Raw genomic sequence first — 21,642 nt, forward strand, 5'->3', positions numbered from 1 at the left:
ACGCCATTTTCGTGTAATTTACGTAATATATGGCTGGTGGATGTAGAACATAATATGCGCGTGAAAAGAATTAACTATGCAGAGAGCTGTTCTCTACCTGTTGGTCTGCTGTTCTCCGTTGGCGAAACGTTATTCTCTGTTCCATGCGGGTAAGCTATGGGGGCACAGACTCATCACCACGGGGTGAAAGGTGACCAGAAACCCTCACCCCCCCCCCCCCCCCCCCCCCCCCCCTCTCCCACACACACGCGCACGCACACACAAATCTCACTCTCCTCAGGGTTGGATTGCTGGTAAAATCACATTCTTACCTTAAAGACTGTGGTGGACTAGTTGTGTTTAGGTAGGCTACGGGCAGTGAGGTTGTGTCATTAAAATGCTCTCCTACAAGAGAACGAGCATGTCCCAATATAACTCATTGCCATAGAAATGACCGGTTTGAAAAAAGAGATGAGAAATGTTAGTCGACAATAGACGGCTGCTGTAAGAGTTAAAGTACTATTTGAATAACGTTTAGGCTCTGGCAAGCGCAGCACCCCCCTATGTAATTGAAAAATCCTCCAAAACATAAGTGTTAGTATTAAATTATTAAGCCATTGTTGACGGATATCCGTTTTGCGGTTCTGTTTCCACATGTGGGAAAAACAAGACTGTTTTGACTTTTAAATAGAAGATTAGGTTTGTTTACAGTCCGTTTAAAGCATGTTATCTGGTTATTTGACCCATACGAGTAGGATTCGGAGAAATTGATTATGATCAGCGGCCATTAACATGAAATGGGCTGTAACTTCTATTTACACCGATAAAAAATATCTTCCTAAATGGTTTAGAACAGGAAAAACCTTCAACAACAAAAGTAGCCTTCAAGCAAACCGGAAGAAAGAGGAACACTTGTCCAATTGTTCTGCTATTGTTTTGCAGGAGAACACTGATGTGTTTAAGAATGTGCGTGTGTGTTTGCGAGTGTGTGTGTGAGAGAGTAAGAGAGAGGGAGGCGAGAGAGAGGGTGTGTGTGTGTGTGTGAGAGAAACAGAGGGAGGGGAGAGAAAGAGTGTGTGTGAGTGTGTCTCTTACCTCAACCTCGCGTTTTTTCTGTCCATCACTTTTGCACAGCTATCTTTGCCATAAATCCAACAATCTGGCCGCGGAAGTTAACGTGCGCTTTGGGAAATAAACGATTTTCAGGTTACGGTGTTTCCCATTGCCTACGACTAACATACTCTGAGCACGCGCTAGTCCCTGCTATGGGGACCCTGCGGGACACCCGGTCTCCCCCTTAGCCTCGTGCAGAATTCTCTGTGTATAAAGCGAGAGAAGAGACAAGGTTTTCACAGTTGACTTTAGGTGGATCAACAATCCCGCGTGGATTTAACTCTCCCTTAACATAAACTTTTTTATAAGACAGAAATATTGGATATAGTTCTATTCCATTATGTTAAAGTAATAAAAGCCTTGGGAATTGAACAATTCCCAACTTTGGTAGTTAGCTAAGCTAGGCCTTTTGTATTAATTTTGTGTTCAACTTTAGGCCTGCATTAGTTGGTAAAAGTTAAGTTAGTTATGATACTGTGTGTGTGTGTGTGTGTGTGTGGGGGCGTGTGTGTATTGCGTGCGTGCGTGTAAAAAACAAAACAACGCTCACAAAAAGACATCTTAAAATCATCTTCAATTTCAGGGTTGACTACAAAACTTGATCAAACAAACATATAAATCACCAAGTGTGGTCATATATTGACATAATGGCATTGCCTGAAAATCATCACATTGCAGGGTTGATTATAGATTCATCTATTGGGCAAGGGGATTGTGGTATATAGCTAATGTTGTACAGTGAGCGTGTGCTTTGGGCCCATTCCTCTTTATTTATACATTTCTAGACTGGGCACACACACAGGAAACATGCAGAGCACACTTCCAAACCCATTATCCTGGTGAGTGTGAGTAGACTGATGGTCGAAGCTACAACCCACCTGCCTTGGTTACTGGAACGCCAGGCGGCGTGACAGGTCAGACCACAGGCTCCGGACCTAAAGGGGCTCCCTCAGACCCTCTCTGACAAGGCCAGGAAGCTGCAGCCGGGCAGGGAGAGACCCAGGCTGATCCCCTAGCATGCCCCAGGCTGGAGGGGGGGCTGCCCTCTCCTCCTCTCTTCTCTCCTCTCTTCTCTCCTCTCCCTTCCTGTTCTCCGTCCTACCAGGAGAAGACATGTTGGCTGCTTTTCATGGTCCCTGTAGTCGACTCACTCAGACCAGACGGCCTATTAGCTCAGGACAGAACAGGTCAAAGTTGCTGTCCTTCACAGGGATGCCTTTTAGTCCTTTTTCATGAAGTGTGTTAGAGGGATTGTTGCCTCCTGTATATATTGACAAATAGGCTTAGGAATAGGATGCCTAAAGTTGCATGCTTTTACTGGACTTGCGAACATGCAAAAGTTAGTGAGCCCTGGGTCAGTGAGGTGCAGGTCTGCTGCCTGCCTGGTGGACAACCAGCAGACGCTGGTGGGGATGGGGCCCAGGCTGGTGGGGATGGGGCCCAGGCTGGTGTCTGTCCTTGCAGGAGAGGGCCAGACATACAGGGAGGCTGGTGAGCAGGGGGCTGGAGGAAAGAAAGGACGGTCGTTTGCAGTCTCTTGCGATTATCCTAAGAATTGTTTAAATAAAAATGCATAAAGCATAGTGGTCTTTTGTTCTTCCACGTTCAACGTTCATGAGAGAAATATTCATACAGTGTGTAACAATACAGACAGTGTCATTTACAACAATAAAATTACTCATAATTTATTACCAAGATCATAATATATATGGTTGATAATGTAAATTACATAACCTAGGCTATGTACTATTTAGGCTTAATAATAATGTACATATTTGCATAAACAGTGTATATATATATAGGTTGTACAATTATCGTTTATTTGTATTATATTAAATTACCAACATAATTGTTACAATTAGTAACAGTATTATTATTACCGTTGGTTTAGATTTTTACTAAAGGCTATTCTATAGGGATGTATATCATTATAGGCGTATATACATCGTATAGCCTACTAATTATATGTATATGGAGAGAGTTCTGTATGTTTGTTTTTTTACTTGTATTGATCACAGTTTTAACAAAACGTTGCAGTATCTGAACCCATGAATGCACTGAAAGATGCACGAGTGTACTCCAACAAGTGTGTGCTAACAGCGCGTGTTTTTAATGTCATTATGGAAGACTTAAGGGTCCATCCAGGATGCCTATTTTAAAATCCCTTTCCCTCCCCCCGCCAATCCCATCTGAGGCTTGGCCAGACAGGCCTATAGGGAAAGCAATTTATAAACAAAGTATTGTATGAGCTTAATGTCTACCGGGTATGGAGAAGGGCACCTATATGGCCGCCATGTGGACCCCTCGTCTATCGACAAGCCTCACTCCCACCGGGGCCCCTACACAGAGAGAGAGAGAGAGAGAGAGAGAGAGGGAGGGAGGGAGGGAGGGAGGGAGGGAGGGAGGGGGAGGGAGGGAGGGAGGGAGGGAGGGAGGGAGGGAGAGAGAGAGAGAGAGAGGAGAGAGAGAGAGAGAGAGAGAGAGAGAGAGAGAGAGAGAGAGAGAGAGAGAGAGAGAGAGAGAGAGAGAGAGGAGAGAGAGAGAGAGAGAGAGAGGAGAGAGAGAGAGAGAGAGTGAGGAGAGAGAGGAGAGGTATTGGCTAATCTGTAAAGCTTTCATCGTGACCTGGCGGTGATTCGCCATATTTCATATTTAACCCACGCGACCCACGATGCTTTCCTCTTCCTAGTCATCTTAGTTCCGGTGTCGTACCGGATAGACTCTTCTCATATCCACACAAGCGAAAGGCAAAAATCACGGGTGACATCGAACGATGCTACTGACTAAGTCACTACAACAAGACAACCATCCGATATCATAACATACAAGACACAACCAACAATAAAAAAAAATATATATATATTTTAAGAGAGGGTGTTGAGTGATAATATTAGGCTACACAGCGTGACGTTTCTTCCTGTCAGTCCTTGTCTCCCTTCCTCCTTGAGATCCTCTTATGCATAGGCTACAGTCCATGGAGGATTGTGTGTGTGTGTGTGTGTGCGCGCGCGCGCGCGAGTGAATGTGTGTGTGTGTGTATGTGCGCGAGAGTACAGACTTCTTTTCTGTATTGACTAGGGTATGCAGTCTAGGCCTACACCAATGGTCCCTCACAAAAAAAAGCAACTACATCCAACAAAACAACAAACACGAGCTCCAAGCGTGGTGTCGTAAGCAGGCTATACACTGTTTTAACGCTGTAAGCTAATAATTCTTATGAAGTTTACGGCAGAAGGCCTGGGAACAGCTACCATGACTGCTCACTTTCACAGCACGTGAAAGCACGAGCTTTTCTCTGTCTATTCACCCGTCACGTTGTGTATGTTTTGACATCGTAAAATACATGGACACCGGGACCTGTAGACTAAAGCTTCAATATTCTGTCGACAACGATTGGGCCATGGTGATAGAATCTATAAGACTTATCTAACGTTAATTTTACATGCTTATCAACATTTATGGATAGCTATAGACTCGGCATGTTGACTCCTATAAGAAGCTCCCACAAATGCATTAGCAAAAATTCCTTTACCCTTCGGTCGTCCACTTAGTATAGCCCACCACATACACACACACACACACACACACACTCACACACAAACACACACAAACACACACACAGATACACGCTCACACAACCAAACGCACAATGTTTTGCCTATGCTTTCATCGCTCCAGAAATTATAACAATGTAGACTAAATCAATGGACAGGCTTATTACATAAATTAATCAAATAAAAAAATAACTGTGTTTATGCAAATAATTTACTTGGGCTAGCCTAGGCTACATGAAGACAGATTTTGGGAGAAGCAAAAATAAAATAAACTCAAACAATAATGTGCTTTTTATTCAAGAATTCTTGGAAACAATCGTGCTTTTTCTTTAACATGCAGACAGAAGGCTACATTTTGGGGACATATTCACCAATATTCACTATTGGTCCCGTTAACAAAGCTCATAGGCTATAGATGAAAACGTCTAAGCCTATCCCACAGCCCAAGTCATGGAACTATTTTTTCTTAAATCCCATACCAATACTGAAATATGAACAAGTCAATTCGGTATTTTTTACTTAAACAACGGAGGTGGAGGGTACAATAGTAAGGGATGGTAATAAGGGGGGTGGGGGTGGTCAGTGGGTGGAATATCCATTTTTATTGCATCACCTGTCAGCGTCGTCCAATCGGCTTCCACCGCGAGGGCATTAATTGATGAAGGTGTCCCCGGGTTCTTGTACCACCCCTCTGTCATTTTATTTGTGGTTAACCCAGCAGCCAGAATAGCAGCTGCATTTAGTCTCTTATTCTCTCTCTCTCTTTCCCTCCCTCTCTCTCACTCTTGCTCGCTCCTGCTCTCTCTACCCCTCTCTCTTCTCTTTTTTTATCCCTCTCGCTGTGAAAGTGGCGTACACCTTCCCTTCGCCCTGCTCTCGGCCAGAGGGGAGTGGAGCCGGCAGAGGCAGGTAGGGGAGAGCAAACAGACAGCAGCCGGCCTGGTGGACACATCAGGCGCTTGTCTCTACCATGCTGGGTCCGGACCACCCTCAAGGCACGGATAGTCGGCTTATGCAAGCCATTCAACACCAACTCCATTTAACTCTACTAATGTCAAAGTTTGGTTCTTCATAACGCAGCGGCGTGGAGATGTAGGAGACTGTACTACCGACTCATCATGACTTGACAACTACACATGAAGTTTATTCATTTTCTACTAGGAAACTGCCCACCGAGTGAAATGCAGGGATTGATACAATAGAGAGAGAAACATGGGAGACTTGAAGTGTGGTTTTGAGGAAATGCAGGGAGTCAAACTGGGATACCTGCTTATCAAAGGCAAACAAATGTTTGCTCTTTCTCAGGTCTTCACTGACCTTCTCAAGAATATTCCTCGGACCACTGTTCACAAGCGGATGGACCATTTAAACGTGAAAAAGCATCACTGTGATCTGGAGGAACTGCGAAAGCTCAAAGCAATAAATTCTATTGCCTTCCATGCGGCTAAATGCACTCTGATATCGCGGGAGGATGTGGAGGCTCTCTACTTTTCATGCAAAACAGAGCGCGTGTTAAAATCCAACAAAAGGAAGGTAAAAGGGAGTTCCCCGGGGGATGCGCGAGAGGAATTGCTCCACAAGGACACACGCGCCAGGTCATGGAAGGAGAAAGTTTGGTTCAGTTTGCACAGCGTTCCTCAGACGCTGCCCCTTAACAACAAAGCCGGCAGCCGAGAGATCCCTCAGCTTCCCGACTCCAATCTACCTCAAATTTACAATAAAAAACACAATCAGGAATACTCTTCGGTCTCGGAGTCCGATTACAGACCCTTTAAAAACTATGAAACAGCTCAAATAACCGGGAATTGTGTTTCATATAACCAGAGACATTCGTTTTTCAGGACGGTAGTGAATCGGCAGCCGGTGTTCTTTCAGTCCGCCATTGCTCAGTCTAAGCTCTCGGGCGCAGCTACCGACCTACTTCACAAAAGGAAGAGGAGACGCGAGGAGGGCGGCTGCAGGGACAGCACGAGGCGGTCGTGGAGTAGGAGCAGACACACACATCAACCCCCGGTCGTCCTTGTGCAGCCAAAGTGCTGCAGCAAGCCAAAAAGACACAATAACGAGAGTTTGGGGGCATTTCACCTCGGCCATGAATTTTACCTGAACCACGGGTCTCACCATCAACATCATGGTTTCCAGGAGAGCTGCAGCAGCGACACGGAATCAAGTTCCTATTCGGAGAGGGTCAACAACGACTCGGATTTCGGGTCGAGTTTGTCCAGTAGTAGCAACTCCGGGACTTCTGATGAAGAGCTGGAGGACAGTCCGTCTGAGAGTTCGGACATCAGCACGGACGAGGAGAGCTCGTCTCAGTCCGACTCTAGCTCCGTGTCCAGCCTGGTCTCTGTCCAGAGTATCCGTTTCAGACGGGCCAGGTTGGCTTCTCTCCCCAAAACAAAAACCCTCAACTCTAAAACTTTGGTTCTGCAGCCGACCTTCCACTACAACCAGCAGCTGCCGCCACCCAGGACCCCCGACCAGGTAGGGAAAGCGGACGCGGACAGGCTAAGGAAACACCAGAGACATGACTCAGTCAATAGGGAAGCTAAGCAAGACACGGTAGTACAGCAAACCCCCAAATTTGTGTCTCCTGGACGAGGGAGCCTTTTTACAGAGACCGTTGGGGGGGACATTGCAGACGTGCACTGTGACCCAAAGAGTGCTGGTCCAGTGAAAACAGGCTTTTACGCACAAGGCCTCTCACCCAGCGCGAGCAGAAGTAAGGTATTTCCCCCATGCAGGACTCCGGGTGCGGCGGGCGGGTGCCCACCTGGACCAGGGTCACACTGCACTCATCTCAAAGAAACGAAGTTCATCAAATCGACAGACAGCCACTTTTCATTATCCATGAATCTAAAAACAGAGACAAAAACAGGGCCTTTCTTGAAATTACCATCTCCACTGAAAACCATCAAAACCGAGCCGGAGGAGTCCCTGGTGTGTATGGGGCCCCACTCTGAGAACAGCAAGGCGGCTAAGACACTCCCATCAGTCCTGCAGAATGTGAAAATTAAGGTGGAGGAGAGCAGTAAGGAATATGAATACTCAAGCCAGGCATCTAGATTCCAATGCAAAGGAGACGAGGCGGATGTCAACAATGCCCGGTACCCCGGCGGTGACATCAAACACGCGGACTATTTCAACTATAAGACTAAAGCCATTGAGAGCTCCGCCGGGGCTCCAAAGTCTCCTTCCCTTCAGGAATGTAGGAGCACTCAAGACACTCCTTGTCCCGAGGAGGGGGAGTACAAGAATGGCGCAAGGGTCAGGAAAAACTACAGGACCTTGGTGCTGGGGGAGAAAACAGGGATTTCGAGGACGCAAACTAAACCGAATGCGTCTAAAGTTGACAAGACTCCGTGTTCTCGTCCCGCAGGTAAAGCGGAGAATTCCGAGGGATGTGCAGAGGAATTAACAGGAGCAAGTAAACGAAAACGTACGTTCAACAATGTAGCGTCATCTCTAAAGAGGTCTTTTAGTTTCATGGCGAATTTCCCTTCTCCGCCGTCTCTGGTCGTTGGCAGCGACGGGGATTTGAGCCCCGCTTTTTCTTTGAACTCTCTGAGGGACAACTGGCCGCCCCCGCGCTCACACCCGGTGTGGCACTGGCAGCCCGGTGGCCGGCCCGTGTCTCCCCTACCAGCACCACAATTCAGGAAATGTTAAGGTGTTTGTTTTCTTCTTACAAATACAGAGTAAAACACCGCGTGCAGGGGAGCCTGTTTAAACGGTCTGCAAAAGTGTTTCAAGAGTCCAAAACAAGCCCGGGGTGCTTAGCGACGTGTGTAGCATTTGGGGATTTATTTTCTTCATTGGATGGATTTTAAACTTTCCACGTTTTTGTGAAGTTTGGGTTTTCCTGATGCTCTCTGCAAGCGTGTAAACCCCAAGCATCTGTCACAACCTCTTGGGTTTATGCTGGGAAACTCAAAATAAGATGTAAAAATAGGCTAGTCCTACACACATTTAGCATTTCAAAAGGTGTTTTACCTAATTCACGAAACCTATTGTTTCTCACTTGTCTAGCTCGAAACGATGAATTATACAATGATAGGCCTACCTTGGTTTCAGTGAAGTAAACATTCATTTATGCTATGTCTGTGAGAGGAAAAGGGTAACCTCTGTCGTAAAAATAACACCCCATGTTGGTATTTAGGCCTGCTCTTGTTCAAACACTAGCAGAAACGGTTGGTCTCCACAATAAAACACAATCAGGCTTCGCTACTCAGTGCCTCCCACTTCTTTACATTTCATAGGTCATTTTCCAAAACGTGTGGTTGTTTTAATGATTTGCAATGATTTTATTTTTTCATGGGAATACCTACTCGCTTAGTTAGGCTACTTCTCAAACAGACGTTAAATCCTTTTTTTTAATGGGAATTATTTTGAAGAACCTAATCAAATCAGCCTATGCATGTTGAGGGAATCTGTGGACTGGGATTTGGACGGAGGACCTGCAGAGGCTTCTGAGTGGCTGTGCTTTCCCCTGTTTTTATTTAGGCTATTAAAAGTATTTCCTGGGGTGCTTCTGTTGGATTGTGCACAGGCAGAACACGCAGCCAAGAGTTTAGAACAGGCCAGAACACAATGCCTTCATGTGTACCGACAATCAGAGGGACAGGGATAAGCCTCGAACGCCTAAATAGTGAAAACAACGTTCTTGAAACAACTGACTTTTTTATAAATCTTAAAAAAAGAAGAATCTGTCCAATGTGTTGGATTGGGATTGGCAAGAGGTCACGCTACTCAGAATACAAACACCAAAACGATGTCTTAATTCAAACCTTACAGCCTAATGTTATTTAGAAATAGACGAAAGCACAAGTATAGAGGCTCACATGCCTTGCACTTTGATACAGTTCAAGATTTAGTCAGCATAGGGTGGTTTAAAATGGATGTCTGGGGAGGAAATGTGTGCTAATGTCCACTGAAATATTTCACTTAAAATACTCTGCCGATATGATGTAGTCTATGGGTGAAACCAGCTGGCTACGATTGCTATTAAGCTTACGTTTAGTTATTCCTATACTTCATGTAGCCTATCTGCAAGAATACAAAATGGACCAGCACACCTGCATACATACTGAACTGACGAATATTAAAGCAGGGATAACCAATTAGATTACTGTGTAATTGTTTACAACCGGTAGTCTGGCAAAACGTAATAGACTCAAATAAATCTTCATCATTTAAAGTAACAAAGTCATGTTTATAAGAAATAGGCTAGCCTAATAGGCATGCCAAATATGGTATTCCCCTTAGTCAAGATTAGACCTATAGGCTATAGCTAGACTGCGTGTCAGCCTTTTTCCAAGTAGGCTGTAAACCACCACAATAACAAATAGGCCTACGTGTTTTGGAAATGCATACACACGTCCACAGCACACTACTTTTGTCGATCCACGTGAACTTTGTAAATATAGCCTTTGAATCGTGGTTGTTAAATGAATGTAGGCCAACCTATAGCTTCGTTTCTACCCTATTATTCAATATGAAAATGCAGTCGACCAAAACAAAATTTAATAAAAAATAAATAGAAAAGGGGGAAAAACGAAGTTGTAGGCTACCTAAACTGCAGTAGTTTAGCGTGGACGTGTAGGTTTCTCTCATGCACAGCGCGCTGAAAGCCTTTTCTGTCAGTCACAAAGAGAGGCCCAGCTTTAAGCCTGTCAGATCAAAACAAACGCAAAGCCGGTGATGATGTCACGGATCGCCAGAAGTAGGCTATGTAACAGCAAAGACAGCATCCATAAACAAAGAAACCATAGAATTGGTGATTGTAGAAAATTGTTCGCAAACTCTGTTTTACTCTTTGCTTAGAGTGTGTCTGTGATTGTCTGTATAAATTGCACCTCTTCCCTCTCTCTCTCTCTTTTCTTTTCTGCGGCCTTAAGTCTATATGTGGCCTACATTCTCCTTTTGAGAGGTTATAGCCGACAGTTCTGGTTGCAAAATGTAAGTATTTTAAACTAGTCCTACATTACAATACGAGTTGATGCTTGCATCCTGAATGGCGGTAGGGGGGAAATGGGGGTTGGGGGGATTTCATGCTTTGCACGAGAGAAGCTTTCACCTCCTAATCCGCGTGTCAAAAGTGTAGCGCATTCGACGAAGAGGGATTCACAGATCCACGTTCCTCGTGTGTACCACCCGGCTGGACTCGGCAGTTCTCACGCCGAATTTCAAAATGCCTCACGAAGGGAAAGGGATGTTGGAAATGGAAGGTTGGGAAGGAGGGGCCTTCCACCATTAAGACAAATAGCTCGCTGACAGTGACGCTATCAATGTAAACAATTGCATCGTGTCGCGGCTCCAGGCCCCTCCTCCTCCCCTCCATCTCCTGCTCTTTACCTCCTTCTGCTATAGCTTCTTTTTTTTATACTATACTTGAGGTCAGGGTTTTGACATGAACATTTGAAGTCACTGGTTGTTTATATACAAACTGAATATTTATTTTTGTGAATTTTTTCTTTCTTTTTCGTATTGTCATTGTTGTATATAGGACAAATGCACTCGAAATGAGAACTTGAATGACGGATTTCTTAAGCACTTTCCCTTTGTTTTGAGTTATGAAGTATTCATTAAAGGCGATTGAGTGTGACATACGCTGCGTATTCATTGTGGTAAGGACCATCACACATCATTCATTTTGATGGTGCACTACATGGTTGTGACTGCAATGTAAAGGCCCAAACACGAGACCTGTTGACAGAGCATTCATATGGCCTAAAGATCTTTACAAGCGCTAATTCCGTCACACGTTGCCCACACGTTGCGTACAAATACAGTATTATCATAGATTCACATTGGTTAAATTCAGTTTCTTAACTGGGGGACAACTGGCAGCGATACCTTCAGATGGGAATATGTAAGGCTACCCTGTTTGTGATTTAAAAGAGAAATTGTATCTCTTTAGCTCAAGAAGAGATACGTATGAGTAACTCTGGAGAACAGAGTTCAATTTGATAAATGCAAGGACCCAACTAGACAGTCCTAAACATTTATAGTGAATCGTATTTAAACACGCACTGTGCACACATGTCATTTCCAACCACCGATGACATAATACATTATCAATAATGGTAGACTTTGTGGGGTTTCACACGCTATAGACAATGTTAGACCCGGCACATTGTGAAAATATAACCACATCGCAACCACATCATCTGCGTAATGGAAAACCTTTCACCTCCGATCATGGCAGTTCAGGTCCTAATATTAGTAGACATCGCCATATAAGCATACTGCATGTGTGTACCTCTGACTGTTCCCCTTATTGATTAATGAGGTTTTCTGGTAGGCTAAAAACCAGAGGTGGGTGTAGGGCCCAGGGCTGACGCAGTGTCAACCAGCTCCTAGTCTCCCCGCAGTAAGGAACAGGCTAGGTGATAGTGCCGTGGCCACATGCTAATGAGATGTTCCAGAGAAGGCCGATGCGGGGTTAAATTCCGGTGCGGATTGCGAACCAACAGAGTGTAACTTCTATAGAATACCGATAGACAGGCTACACAGCGAGGGCCCGAACCAGTTTAATCACAAGTTGGATTAAAGAAAATACTTCGGCAATTTCCTAAAGAGTTTGGCTATTCAATCAGTCACAATAGCCCCGTGGGCTGACATCACAAGCGAGGCACTTTATACAGTTTTTCCACCACGTCCTTGTTTGGTAAACTTAGTTAGGATTCATGCTGACTGACACTGTCTGCCTTGGTCAGCACATTGCATTGATCTTTGAGACAATCAAATACGGTGGCGGTAAAAAGCTGTCAGGACATTTTTATTTCCAATCTCTCAACAGTGAAGAGGACAGTATTTGCCTCCGTTAGCCTATTGAAAATGTCTTTTTTACAGTCTATAAAAAATCCTATCCATGTTACTAATTGGTATAAAACGTATGAATTGGGCTGACAACGACCACTCAAACACTCTTGACCGCAAAACATATTTGATTGTTGAACCTTAAACTAAGTTTTGGCCTATGGTTTTAGTAACCAACACACGAGTGCACGTGGACGCGCACGCCCTCAAAACCCACACACAGAAGCGCAAGCATTACACACATGCACGCTCGTGTGATTACGGTTTCATTGGTCTTTTATGTGGCACATAACAATGACTAAGTCATGTTCAAGTTGAATGCAATATCATTGCCTTACCAACAAATATAGCTTAGGCCATATATTTATAAAAACACAATGGATTTGAATCTCTGATCGTGTCAATGTGTCATTGAAAAGATAAACCTATTGTCTATAGCCCACCTGTTAACCTGAACCTCCATACATATGACTAATGACTAAACTTGGAATTGATGGCCACATTGCAGATTTTTACCAATCTGACGAACAACGCGTTTTGCGTCATTTTATTAATTTTGTATTTCTTTATTACTTTGTTTCACGATAAATGCAGTTGCCAGTTATCTAAATGTAATATTCAATTTTTACCTCTCTGCTTATAGACTATGGTAAATTATTTATTCATCATGCATTTAATATCTCGTCCATTGCTCAAGTGTTCCCTAAATTGTAAAACATGCTTAAAGTAATATAACTGTTCAAAGACCAATATTAAACGATATAGGCTACAGGCACTTTACATTGTATAACTTTACTATCTGTCTATTGACAAAAATTGCGTGTAAAAACATATAAAATAAATAGTTTGGGGATAAATATAACTTTACTAATGTAATGGGGTAATCGTATTATACTTTTATGATGGTGTGGGAGAGAGAGACAGGGAGAGAGACAGGGAGAGAGAGAGAAACAAAGAGAGAAACAGCCTTTATTATGTGTGCGCGAGGGTATCCGGCAGCCGCGTGTGACCTATATTTACCCCACGCGGAAGCAAGGAGGCCCAGCGCTTGCAGTCCAGCACCTCTCTTTTGCCGCATGCGCTGAGTTGTGACAGAGAACGTAAATATCGTTAAAAAAGTAACTACCTTCTTGCAATTTAGCCTAATGTACCTCGTGGTGTTGTTCACTGATGTGTTTTACAGAAACAACTTCTGCTGATGGCGATAACGTCTTCTGCGAACACCACCACTGAACAAGGATTGGGTGCTGATTTCGACATGTTCTGTTTTTAGGTGTGGAGGAAGGAGGAGAAGTTAAAGGCGACCCCATCATAGGCCTCAGAGAAGGCCAACTCATTTTACATTTCATGAATTATTAAAATGTTTATATCATTCCCATATGAGATAAGCCAAGTTGTTTTATTTGAAAGTGCATAATCAGTGTGTGTTTATTGTTTTTGAGTTTACGATTAAAGGAGATTTATGCTGAATTATTACATCATCACCAGTTATAAACCATAGATTGTTAGAATATATATATTTTGTAGATTGGACCTGTAAACTTAAAATATATGTAAATTCCATAAATTGGCATTTAATCTATAAAATGTAATCTTAATCAAAACCAATAGGCCTATAGGCCCATAACTATCCGGCAGTTTCTTCATGCAGTGTCCTTCAATCCTTGGATATACCTGTCGCTCCGTCTTGTCCTGGTACTATTCTGCCGAGATTGGCGGTTGTTGGGCCGGGTAGATGAAGGGGGATGTGCCCGTGGAACAGCCCTGCAAGGAACCCCAAAAAACAATAAGCCACTGCGCGAACTCTTAACACTCTCCCATCAGTTGTAAAAGTGCCCCCTGATTAGATCAAATGCCCGAAGAGCTAGATGAATCGTTAGATCGATAGAGCAACATAATTCCAAATTTACGCTTAAATATCCATCAAAACATGAATGATGTAACATCTGGTGTTATAGACAACCCCACAGCGTGCGCAAGTGATCAAGAACGTGTAGGTTTATTGCATGGAAGATAGCTGAAAGTTTCAGTTGCAAACTAATGAGAAATCTTGTGTATGGAAGAACATAAATTGTAATTTGCTCATAGGAGTTGAACACAACATCGTGGAAGAAGTTTTGGCAACAACTGAAGCTGGGGAATAAAATGTTTATTTTGGTCAATGTGCATTTTCATATTTTGTCTCAGATTGTGTCCAGACTACTGATCCAATGAAGAACTTTCAGACAAATCTGCAAATATGCTATAGTGGGTTTAGAAGAAGTCACGTGGGCTACGTTGGGTGGTTGCGGGAGTGCTCTTCAATGCGGCCTGAGGGGGAAAACCATGTAGCCTAGTCGAGTACTCGCGGCTGGTCACGGAGCTCAGCGCGATTTTGAAGATGATCTGAAGGAACATGGACAGGATTTAATGTGTTATGTGTGCTTATTTAACATTTACTGACAAATAACAATTACATTTCTTGTAAACTTTAAAATCGATTTTATTCATACAGGCTGATATTGTAACTGACGAAGTGCTGTAGGCTGGTGAAATGGCCATAGCTGTGAAATATTCTTTGTGTTGCTTGTCATGAGACTCTTCAATCTATACCACACGGCCAAAGTTCAGGTTGCAGTCGCAGTTCATGTTACTTAAGTGTAGATATCTTCAATAACTTTCCAACAGTTGCATTTCTAAATCAGTCAACATCTCGAAGTTATGAGTGACCTAAAGTTTAAGGGACTCGAGCTAGCTCTGAAAAGGTAGCACTACTTCAGATTTATTATTAAGCCCTCTGTGACATGCTTGCGTGTAAAAAGGGCTGTAGAAATAGATTTGATTTGATTTGATTATAAAATGGACCGACATGGAGTCTTTGTTTTGACTTGGCTGGAGCAATTGTTTTGCTGTTTGATTATTATTATTAATATAAGTGGAGTTTATTTGAGTAATCATAGGAAATTATTTTACGATAAATACTATTTGTTATTATAACAATATCTTATTTTGGGTATTTTTAATGTTTAATTCTTCTTTGAAAGCACAGAAGAAGGTATTCTGAAACATTCTCGTGAAGCATAAAGGTTATAGGAACAGCTGGAAGTGTAGAATTTTTGCCTGTCAGTTTTCATTTTTTGTTTCACAAAATAAAAAACGTATCTTAAAATGCTCTAGCAACCCGACATTATTAAAATCTTCTTTCTCAAAGTTATTGATGCAATCTAGTTAAAATAGTTTGCTTTTGTTAGTGTCGCATGTGCATGATAGCTGAGAAGTGGTTACTTTGTACTGAAACGGTGGTCATAGTGGTAAAGGGATAGATATGCACTTCTGACCATTGATCTTCTGCAATGTCTTTGGATAAAAGCGTCTGGTAATTTAATACAAATGCAAAATGTTACTAATAGGCTTACGTAAATAACCTCAGACTCTGCTGTGTTGACTTTACATAGAAGTTTATACAATGTCTTTGGAGGACATTGTAGAGACGACTTAGGCCTACAATATGTGCATATAGGCCAATTTCCAACATGGCTCATTATTGCATATCAAATCAAAATGAAATCAAACATTTTTTACAAGCTCTATCACATACGCCCATAGAACACAGAGCACCGAAACCAACCTAAACCCTCAAGGAAACAAAAAAAAGATACTTGGGAGGATCAGTTCAACAAGGGCTCCCCTCCGCTGAGACGCTTGGTGATACAGAGAGGTGCAGACCAAGGTAGCCTTAATTGTACAGGATTTATAAACCCCTCTCTGCCCTACCTAGACCAGACCGTTTTTTTCAAAACTATTCAATGTGTATTTTAAGAAATATACTACAAGAAAACGTGGGCTTCTCCCACTATATTTCGGTTATCAGGTTTGTGGTTCATTGTAATAGCTCCAACGCCTGCATTCTCATCAATTAATAGCGGACACGCCATTGTTTGAAGGGAGGGACGTGTCCGCGTCCGCGTGCCCGCCTACGGGCATTTAGGAACAATCGGGTCCTGGGTTGACCTTTGCCCTCTCATACCACAGAAACAGGCTTATGGCGCTGCGGAAGCTGGATGGAAGCCACGGAACAAAAACAACAGTCTAACGTTTAAATACCTCTCAACATGGGACCAACATATTCATTTCATTTTAAATCTCAAACTGAAACACGAAAACACCACACACACCTTTCACCTAACGGCGTCAACGTTCATTGATCTACACATACTCTATATGAAATTGTGAAGTATAATCTATAGGCTAGATACATCGGTAGGTCTATAAGCGCTATCATTATAGGAACGTGTTCATATGGGGGTGATGTCTCCGGGAAAACGTTTGATGAGAAACTCTTGAAAGCCTCCAGTCTGCATGTCATCAGATACAGAACAAATGAAGGGTCTAATATTCAAATTTCTTCAATGCTTTTATATATGCCTATGTAACGTCAGTTCAGCTACAATAATTCCCATACCTGCAGGATATAACTATGGAGACGAGTCGATTGTTATTAGAAGACCTTTTTCTTTCGTAAACTGCAGTTAGAAATATAATAGGGCACTTGGCCGTCTGGAACATCTCCAACTCAGGTTTCAGCCAATTTTTTCGACCACTGCTTTAAATTGGGCATTCATCTAAAGGGACAAAAGGTAAAAGCAAAGAGATTCAAGCATCATTGTTCCGAACCCTCGCGGCTATGTCAAGCCTTTAATAAGCCATGGAAGGTTTTTTTTCCTTTAGACGACCATCTAATTTACGCTTCACAAAATCAAAAATTATGAAAAAAAACCCTTATCTATGAGATGACCCCCCATCCCGTGCCCGGATTTCCGGTTTTAATCAGATCTTTACGTTACGCTGTCTGTTCATTTCTAGGTTAGTTGGAGTGAAGCTTGTTTGCAAAGTAATTGGACCCACACTATTCCCCTGGGAATAAGACTCAAAGTATGCTGTCGAATGATTCCTACTTGAAGCTATAAAATACGTGATAGTCTATTGCTCGTTTGTGACTTTGGGATTTAAGATTAGAGCATACACTGTCAAATGTTAAAATATTTTAGGGGGGAGGTCGAGCAAATTATTCGGTGGGTTTACTACGATAATGCATTAAATGGTCTTCTATTCGTGTCAGCAGGGGTTCCGGTTGCAATTAAGGAGAACAAATATATAGCCTAACCTTCTAACTAGACTATCACGTTGTAACTTGTCACTATCACTCTACAATCACGCAGCCTACATGGTAGAGCAGTGTGAACTTATCATTAGGGCACGGGCCTATATATCTTTTTACCAATGTTGCCTTTTATGGAAACATGTTCTTCACACTTTGATATTTTGGCGTTCAGATGTCCTTTTGTTTGTTAAGCCTAAGTATTTTAGGAATACACTATCATTAGTCTAAATAAGACCATTCTTCACAGACTGCTCGACCTTTTCCTGTAGGCAAAGGTCTGTATATTTCGACGCGTCCATTGGGTTATTTTATAGAAGCTGAGATAATTCGTCCATCGCTGCAGAATGCAACAGTTAATGCTCGTTGTGTTGGTGTGAGTTGAATGTTTATGAAGTATCTCTCTTCTTCATGGTCAGAGAATATTCTCTGACAAGTTTCCATGTTGGAAATTAGATAATTAGCCAAAACTATAGCAATTTCTTCAGTCAACCCTTCTGTAGGTATAATTAGCCTAAGAGGCCTGAATGTGTTAGTCTAAAGTACAGATTTTTGCATAGTGAGCCCTTCGACCTTCAGATATGACTTAAATGTTACTTAAATTGCGAGCCCTTTACACCATAAATAATTTCAATTAAATAAATGTGTAATTCTATGGCATAGTGTTTAAAATGGTGTTGTCCGTTTTGTTCCTCAGCTACACCGAACGCACCTCGAGGATTAATTGGAAAAGTATAAATCGTCTGGCAAATGAGAGCTGTGGTCAACTCTGAGTTGGGCCAATGCTCATTATTTTATTTTATTTATTTTATCTTGGACGGGCTACCCTACACTTAAATGTGATAGGTGACTTTATTGCACTCACCAGTCGTTAAATTTACAATTAATCTTGTGTCCAATTGCGCAATTTGGGCCAAGCCTAAATTGTAGGCCTATCTGTATTAGGATAAACTGCGTCGGTATAAGTTAACTAGCCTATAGTAATCATTTCCCAATAAACAACTTGTTTGAGACCTAACACATTTTAATGGTGTGGAGTTTGGATTACGACATGCTGATGGTCTTGGTCTTATCTTTAGAATGATTATGGACCGATATTTAATAGCCTAAAAAACATTTATGGGTTAATAAGCAGTCATGGCAATCGAAATCAACAAATCACGGAGCGAAACCAACGATATAAGATTGATATTAAACGTTTGTTTTGCGTTTCTAAAGACGAAAAAAATAAAAAATATAGAAAGTTAGGCCAAATTATAATTAGAAATCTGACCATGTAGAGCCAAAGTTGAAAACACATAGGCGACCAATACTGTAGAGTATTTTGCTTATTTAAAAATCCGTTTACTCTTTTCCTAAAACAAAGGTAGCCTAATCTTAACGGTGGCCCGTCTATCAAGACGACTGAATGACAATGTGTAGCCTCTATACACAAAACATCATTCTAATATGACACACATCGCGGGAATCAAAAGAATGTTCAAATATGTTTTAAATTCGTCAATAAAAACCTCAAAAACATCTGTTGTTGTATATTAGTTGGTTGGCTAGATGTGCGTGCCTAGTTTGGCGTAAATCATATGCTTACATAATAGGTAGGCTAACATCCACTGTAACATTTTCTGCAGGAATCGGCTGTTGAATTGCAATAGCCTATCGGTGTGAATGAATTATTCGGAGGTGTTTATGCAGCACTATATTGCTGTTACTAGGCTTTATGATGGCCGTGTATGGATTATTATCGAGGGATTGTATTACTTTTTCCATTTGTGGAATTAAATGACATGAAGCCAACGAATTTGGAGACTATGTTGCCTTCTCCAACAGCTTTCAACGCTGATGGCCAATGCCGGTCCTATCAAGGTTTGGGCGACGAATTCGCCCTTCATAATATCCCATGCAAAACAACTAAACTTGGCAAATGTTCATTTTAAAAGTTAAGAGTAGCACACTGTCTAGCACACTGAAAGACAGAGATGGAACTAAAAAAAATTCGGACGCTTGTTCGTCTTTCAGGTCCTGGTCAAAGCCTCTAAGCGATTTTGCAGTCTATTGTCGCCGTCCTCCGGTCACTTAGAGTAGTGATGAGCGGTCTTAAAGGGGATGTCTAGGAAACCGGAAAGAAAATTTAAGGTGGATCCACAGAGATACTGAGGCAGCATCTTGGAACTTAGAAGTGACCCATGGGGCACGCGCCTGGCCTGTTTGAAAGCCATGGCAGTTTGTAATGTTTTAACGATATTATTGGTCATAAAATATCATTATGTTGATATTTCATTTTCGTATCAGGGGTTAACTGCCCTATAGCTGATAATAACCTAACGTGCTATGGTAAACTATGTTGTTGGCAACATGACTGTTCAGGAAATTGAATGAAATAGATATAGAAAAAGGAAGGCGTACAAAAAGAAACCGTTTTCCCGTTGGTCTAGGCAGCTACAGGATGTGATTTTTATTTCAGAAACCTGTTTAAACCTAACATGTAGCAGGCCTGTTTGCCTGCTTTTAATTTGGTTCCCTCTACTCTCATTCAGAAACAACACAGTAAACCCCTGTTAAACTCTAAAGACGATGAGAACGATGAGGACGTTGCCTACTACAGTAGTATATCACTCACGATGGAGTCATAAATTAACAGGACGTCTAACCGAAAAGCTATGCAGAAACGGGATTTATTTCTTTTTTATGTTGTGGTTGGGATATTAATGTTTTGCTTTATGGTTAATGGTTAGGCAGGCTATAAATACGGCAAATATACATAGTTTAGGCTACTTCACTGACCAGCCAATCCATATCTCGCGAGCCTATCCCACATGTTGACTCGGCGGATTTCGCTGGAAATTGTATCTTCGTGGTGAATCCTTTTCATTTGAAACGATAAGTAGCTGTATATCTCTCCTATAACATCCTTGTGGTTTAAGTCTAATTACGCTTCTATATTTAGCCTGAACGCTACAAGCAGATTATGGCTTCTCTATAGTAAGATTAGCACAACCTTTAATAAATAATAAACTGCTAGTGGAACAGTATAGCCTATTTCCTGCAGCAGGCTATACTTTCTCCCCTCATCTTTAGTAAAGGTCAGTGGCAAAGATATGATAAAAAGTAAGCTTGGCTACGGGGTAATTAATCAGAAAAATATGATGATTATAAAGAGAATCATACATTTTTCTTTCTGAGTTGGGGCGGACAATTGTCCAACCATTAGGCTACATTCTCATGTAGGAATATTTCATGGTCGGTTAACCGTTTATTTTCCTACTGTTGCCTAATAGGCATAGGTAAAACATATTATAGCCAGTGCCATAAAACAACATAATTAACTTCATACCATATCACAATGTTTTCAATTAAGTGCTATATCCTTAAAAAAAAGCTAAGCAACTAAATGAGATTGGTGGCATACATAACAAGTTGACCGAGTTGAATTTAAAGATCTTTAGCGTTTAAATAGGTTGTGACTTGTGTTGCGCTCTTAGGCCTACTTGATTTACAAAAAGATAATGGATTTGTGAAATACCTTTAATGCAGTCTGTCCATATCTCAAGAGAATGCACGTATTTATTGTTGTAACTATCGTGATTAGCCTAACGACTGGCATTTAAGATAGCCTATTTGATTTTCAGCGACTTTTTTGGGATGATATCTGAAAATGAGGTCAGACTTTGAAAACAAATGGAATTTGGGAAAGACGTGGGCCTACATCCATGTTATAGTTTAAACTAGACCGTGTGTCGTGTTGACCACCTGTGACACGTTTGGGTCCAGTGTGACCATGTCATCACCTCTGCTCTCTCCCTGCTCAAGTCATCATTGTTTGGATTCTTCCCAAGGTCAGAAAATGAACGTATTTTTGACCTGTCTCATTTATTTATGTTTTAATTTTAATTTAATTTCACTTTAGGTCATTGGTTACTCAAACAGCCATGGAAGCTGTAGACATAGGCTATTGGCCTATAAAATCAAACTTTTTTTCTTTCCATAGACCTATTATATATAAGGTCTGTGTGCGCGTAGGTGTGTGTGCATGGGGCATGT

General features: G+C 42.0%; 1 protein-coding gene and 1 long non-coding RNA gene across 2 annotated transcripts; one reads left to right on the forward strand and one right to left on the reverse strand.

Moving 5' to 3' along the window:
* Positions 1-1,649: 1,649 nt before the first annotated feature.
* On the reverse strand, positions 1,650-6,988 carry LOC124469994. Its single transcript, XR_006956358.1, has 2 exons — positions 6,750-6,988; positions 1,650-2,595 (listed from the first exon to the last, which is right to left on the reverse strand). It is a non-coding gene; the product is annotated as an uncharacterized LOC124469994 (long non-coding RNA).
* Positions 3,660-13,999, forward strand: skida1 (SKI/DACH domain containing 1). Its single transcript, XM_047023529.1, has 2 exons — positions 3,660-8,085; positions 13,651-13,999. Exons 1-2 carry the CDS (start codon positions 5,859-5,861, stop codon positions 13,698-13,700), a joined length of 2,277 nt encoding a protein of 758 aa, XP_046879485.1. The 5' UTR covers positions 3,660-5,858; the 3' UTR covers positions 13,701-13,999.
* The last annotated feature ends 7,643 nt before the right edge of the window (positions 14,000-21,642 follow it).

The sequence above is a fragment of the Hypomesus transpacificus genome, chromosome 8, assembly GCF_021917145.1.
Source record: "Hypomesus transpacificus isolate Combined female chromosome 8, fHypTra1, whole genome shotgun sequence".
Taxonomy (NCBI): Eukaryota; Metazoa; Chordata; class Actinopteri; order Osmeriformes; family Osmeridae; genus Hypomesus; species Hypomesus transpacificus.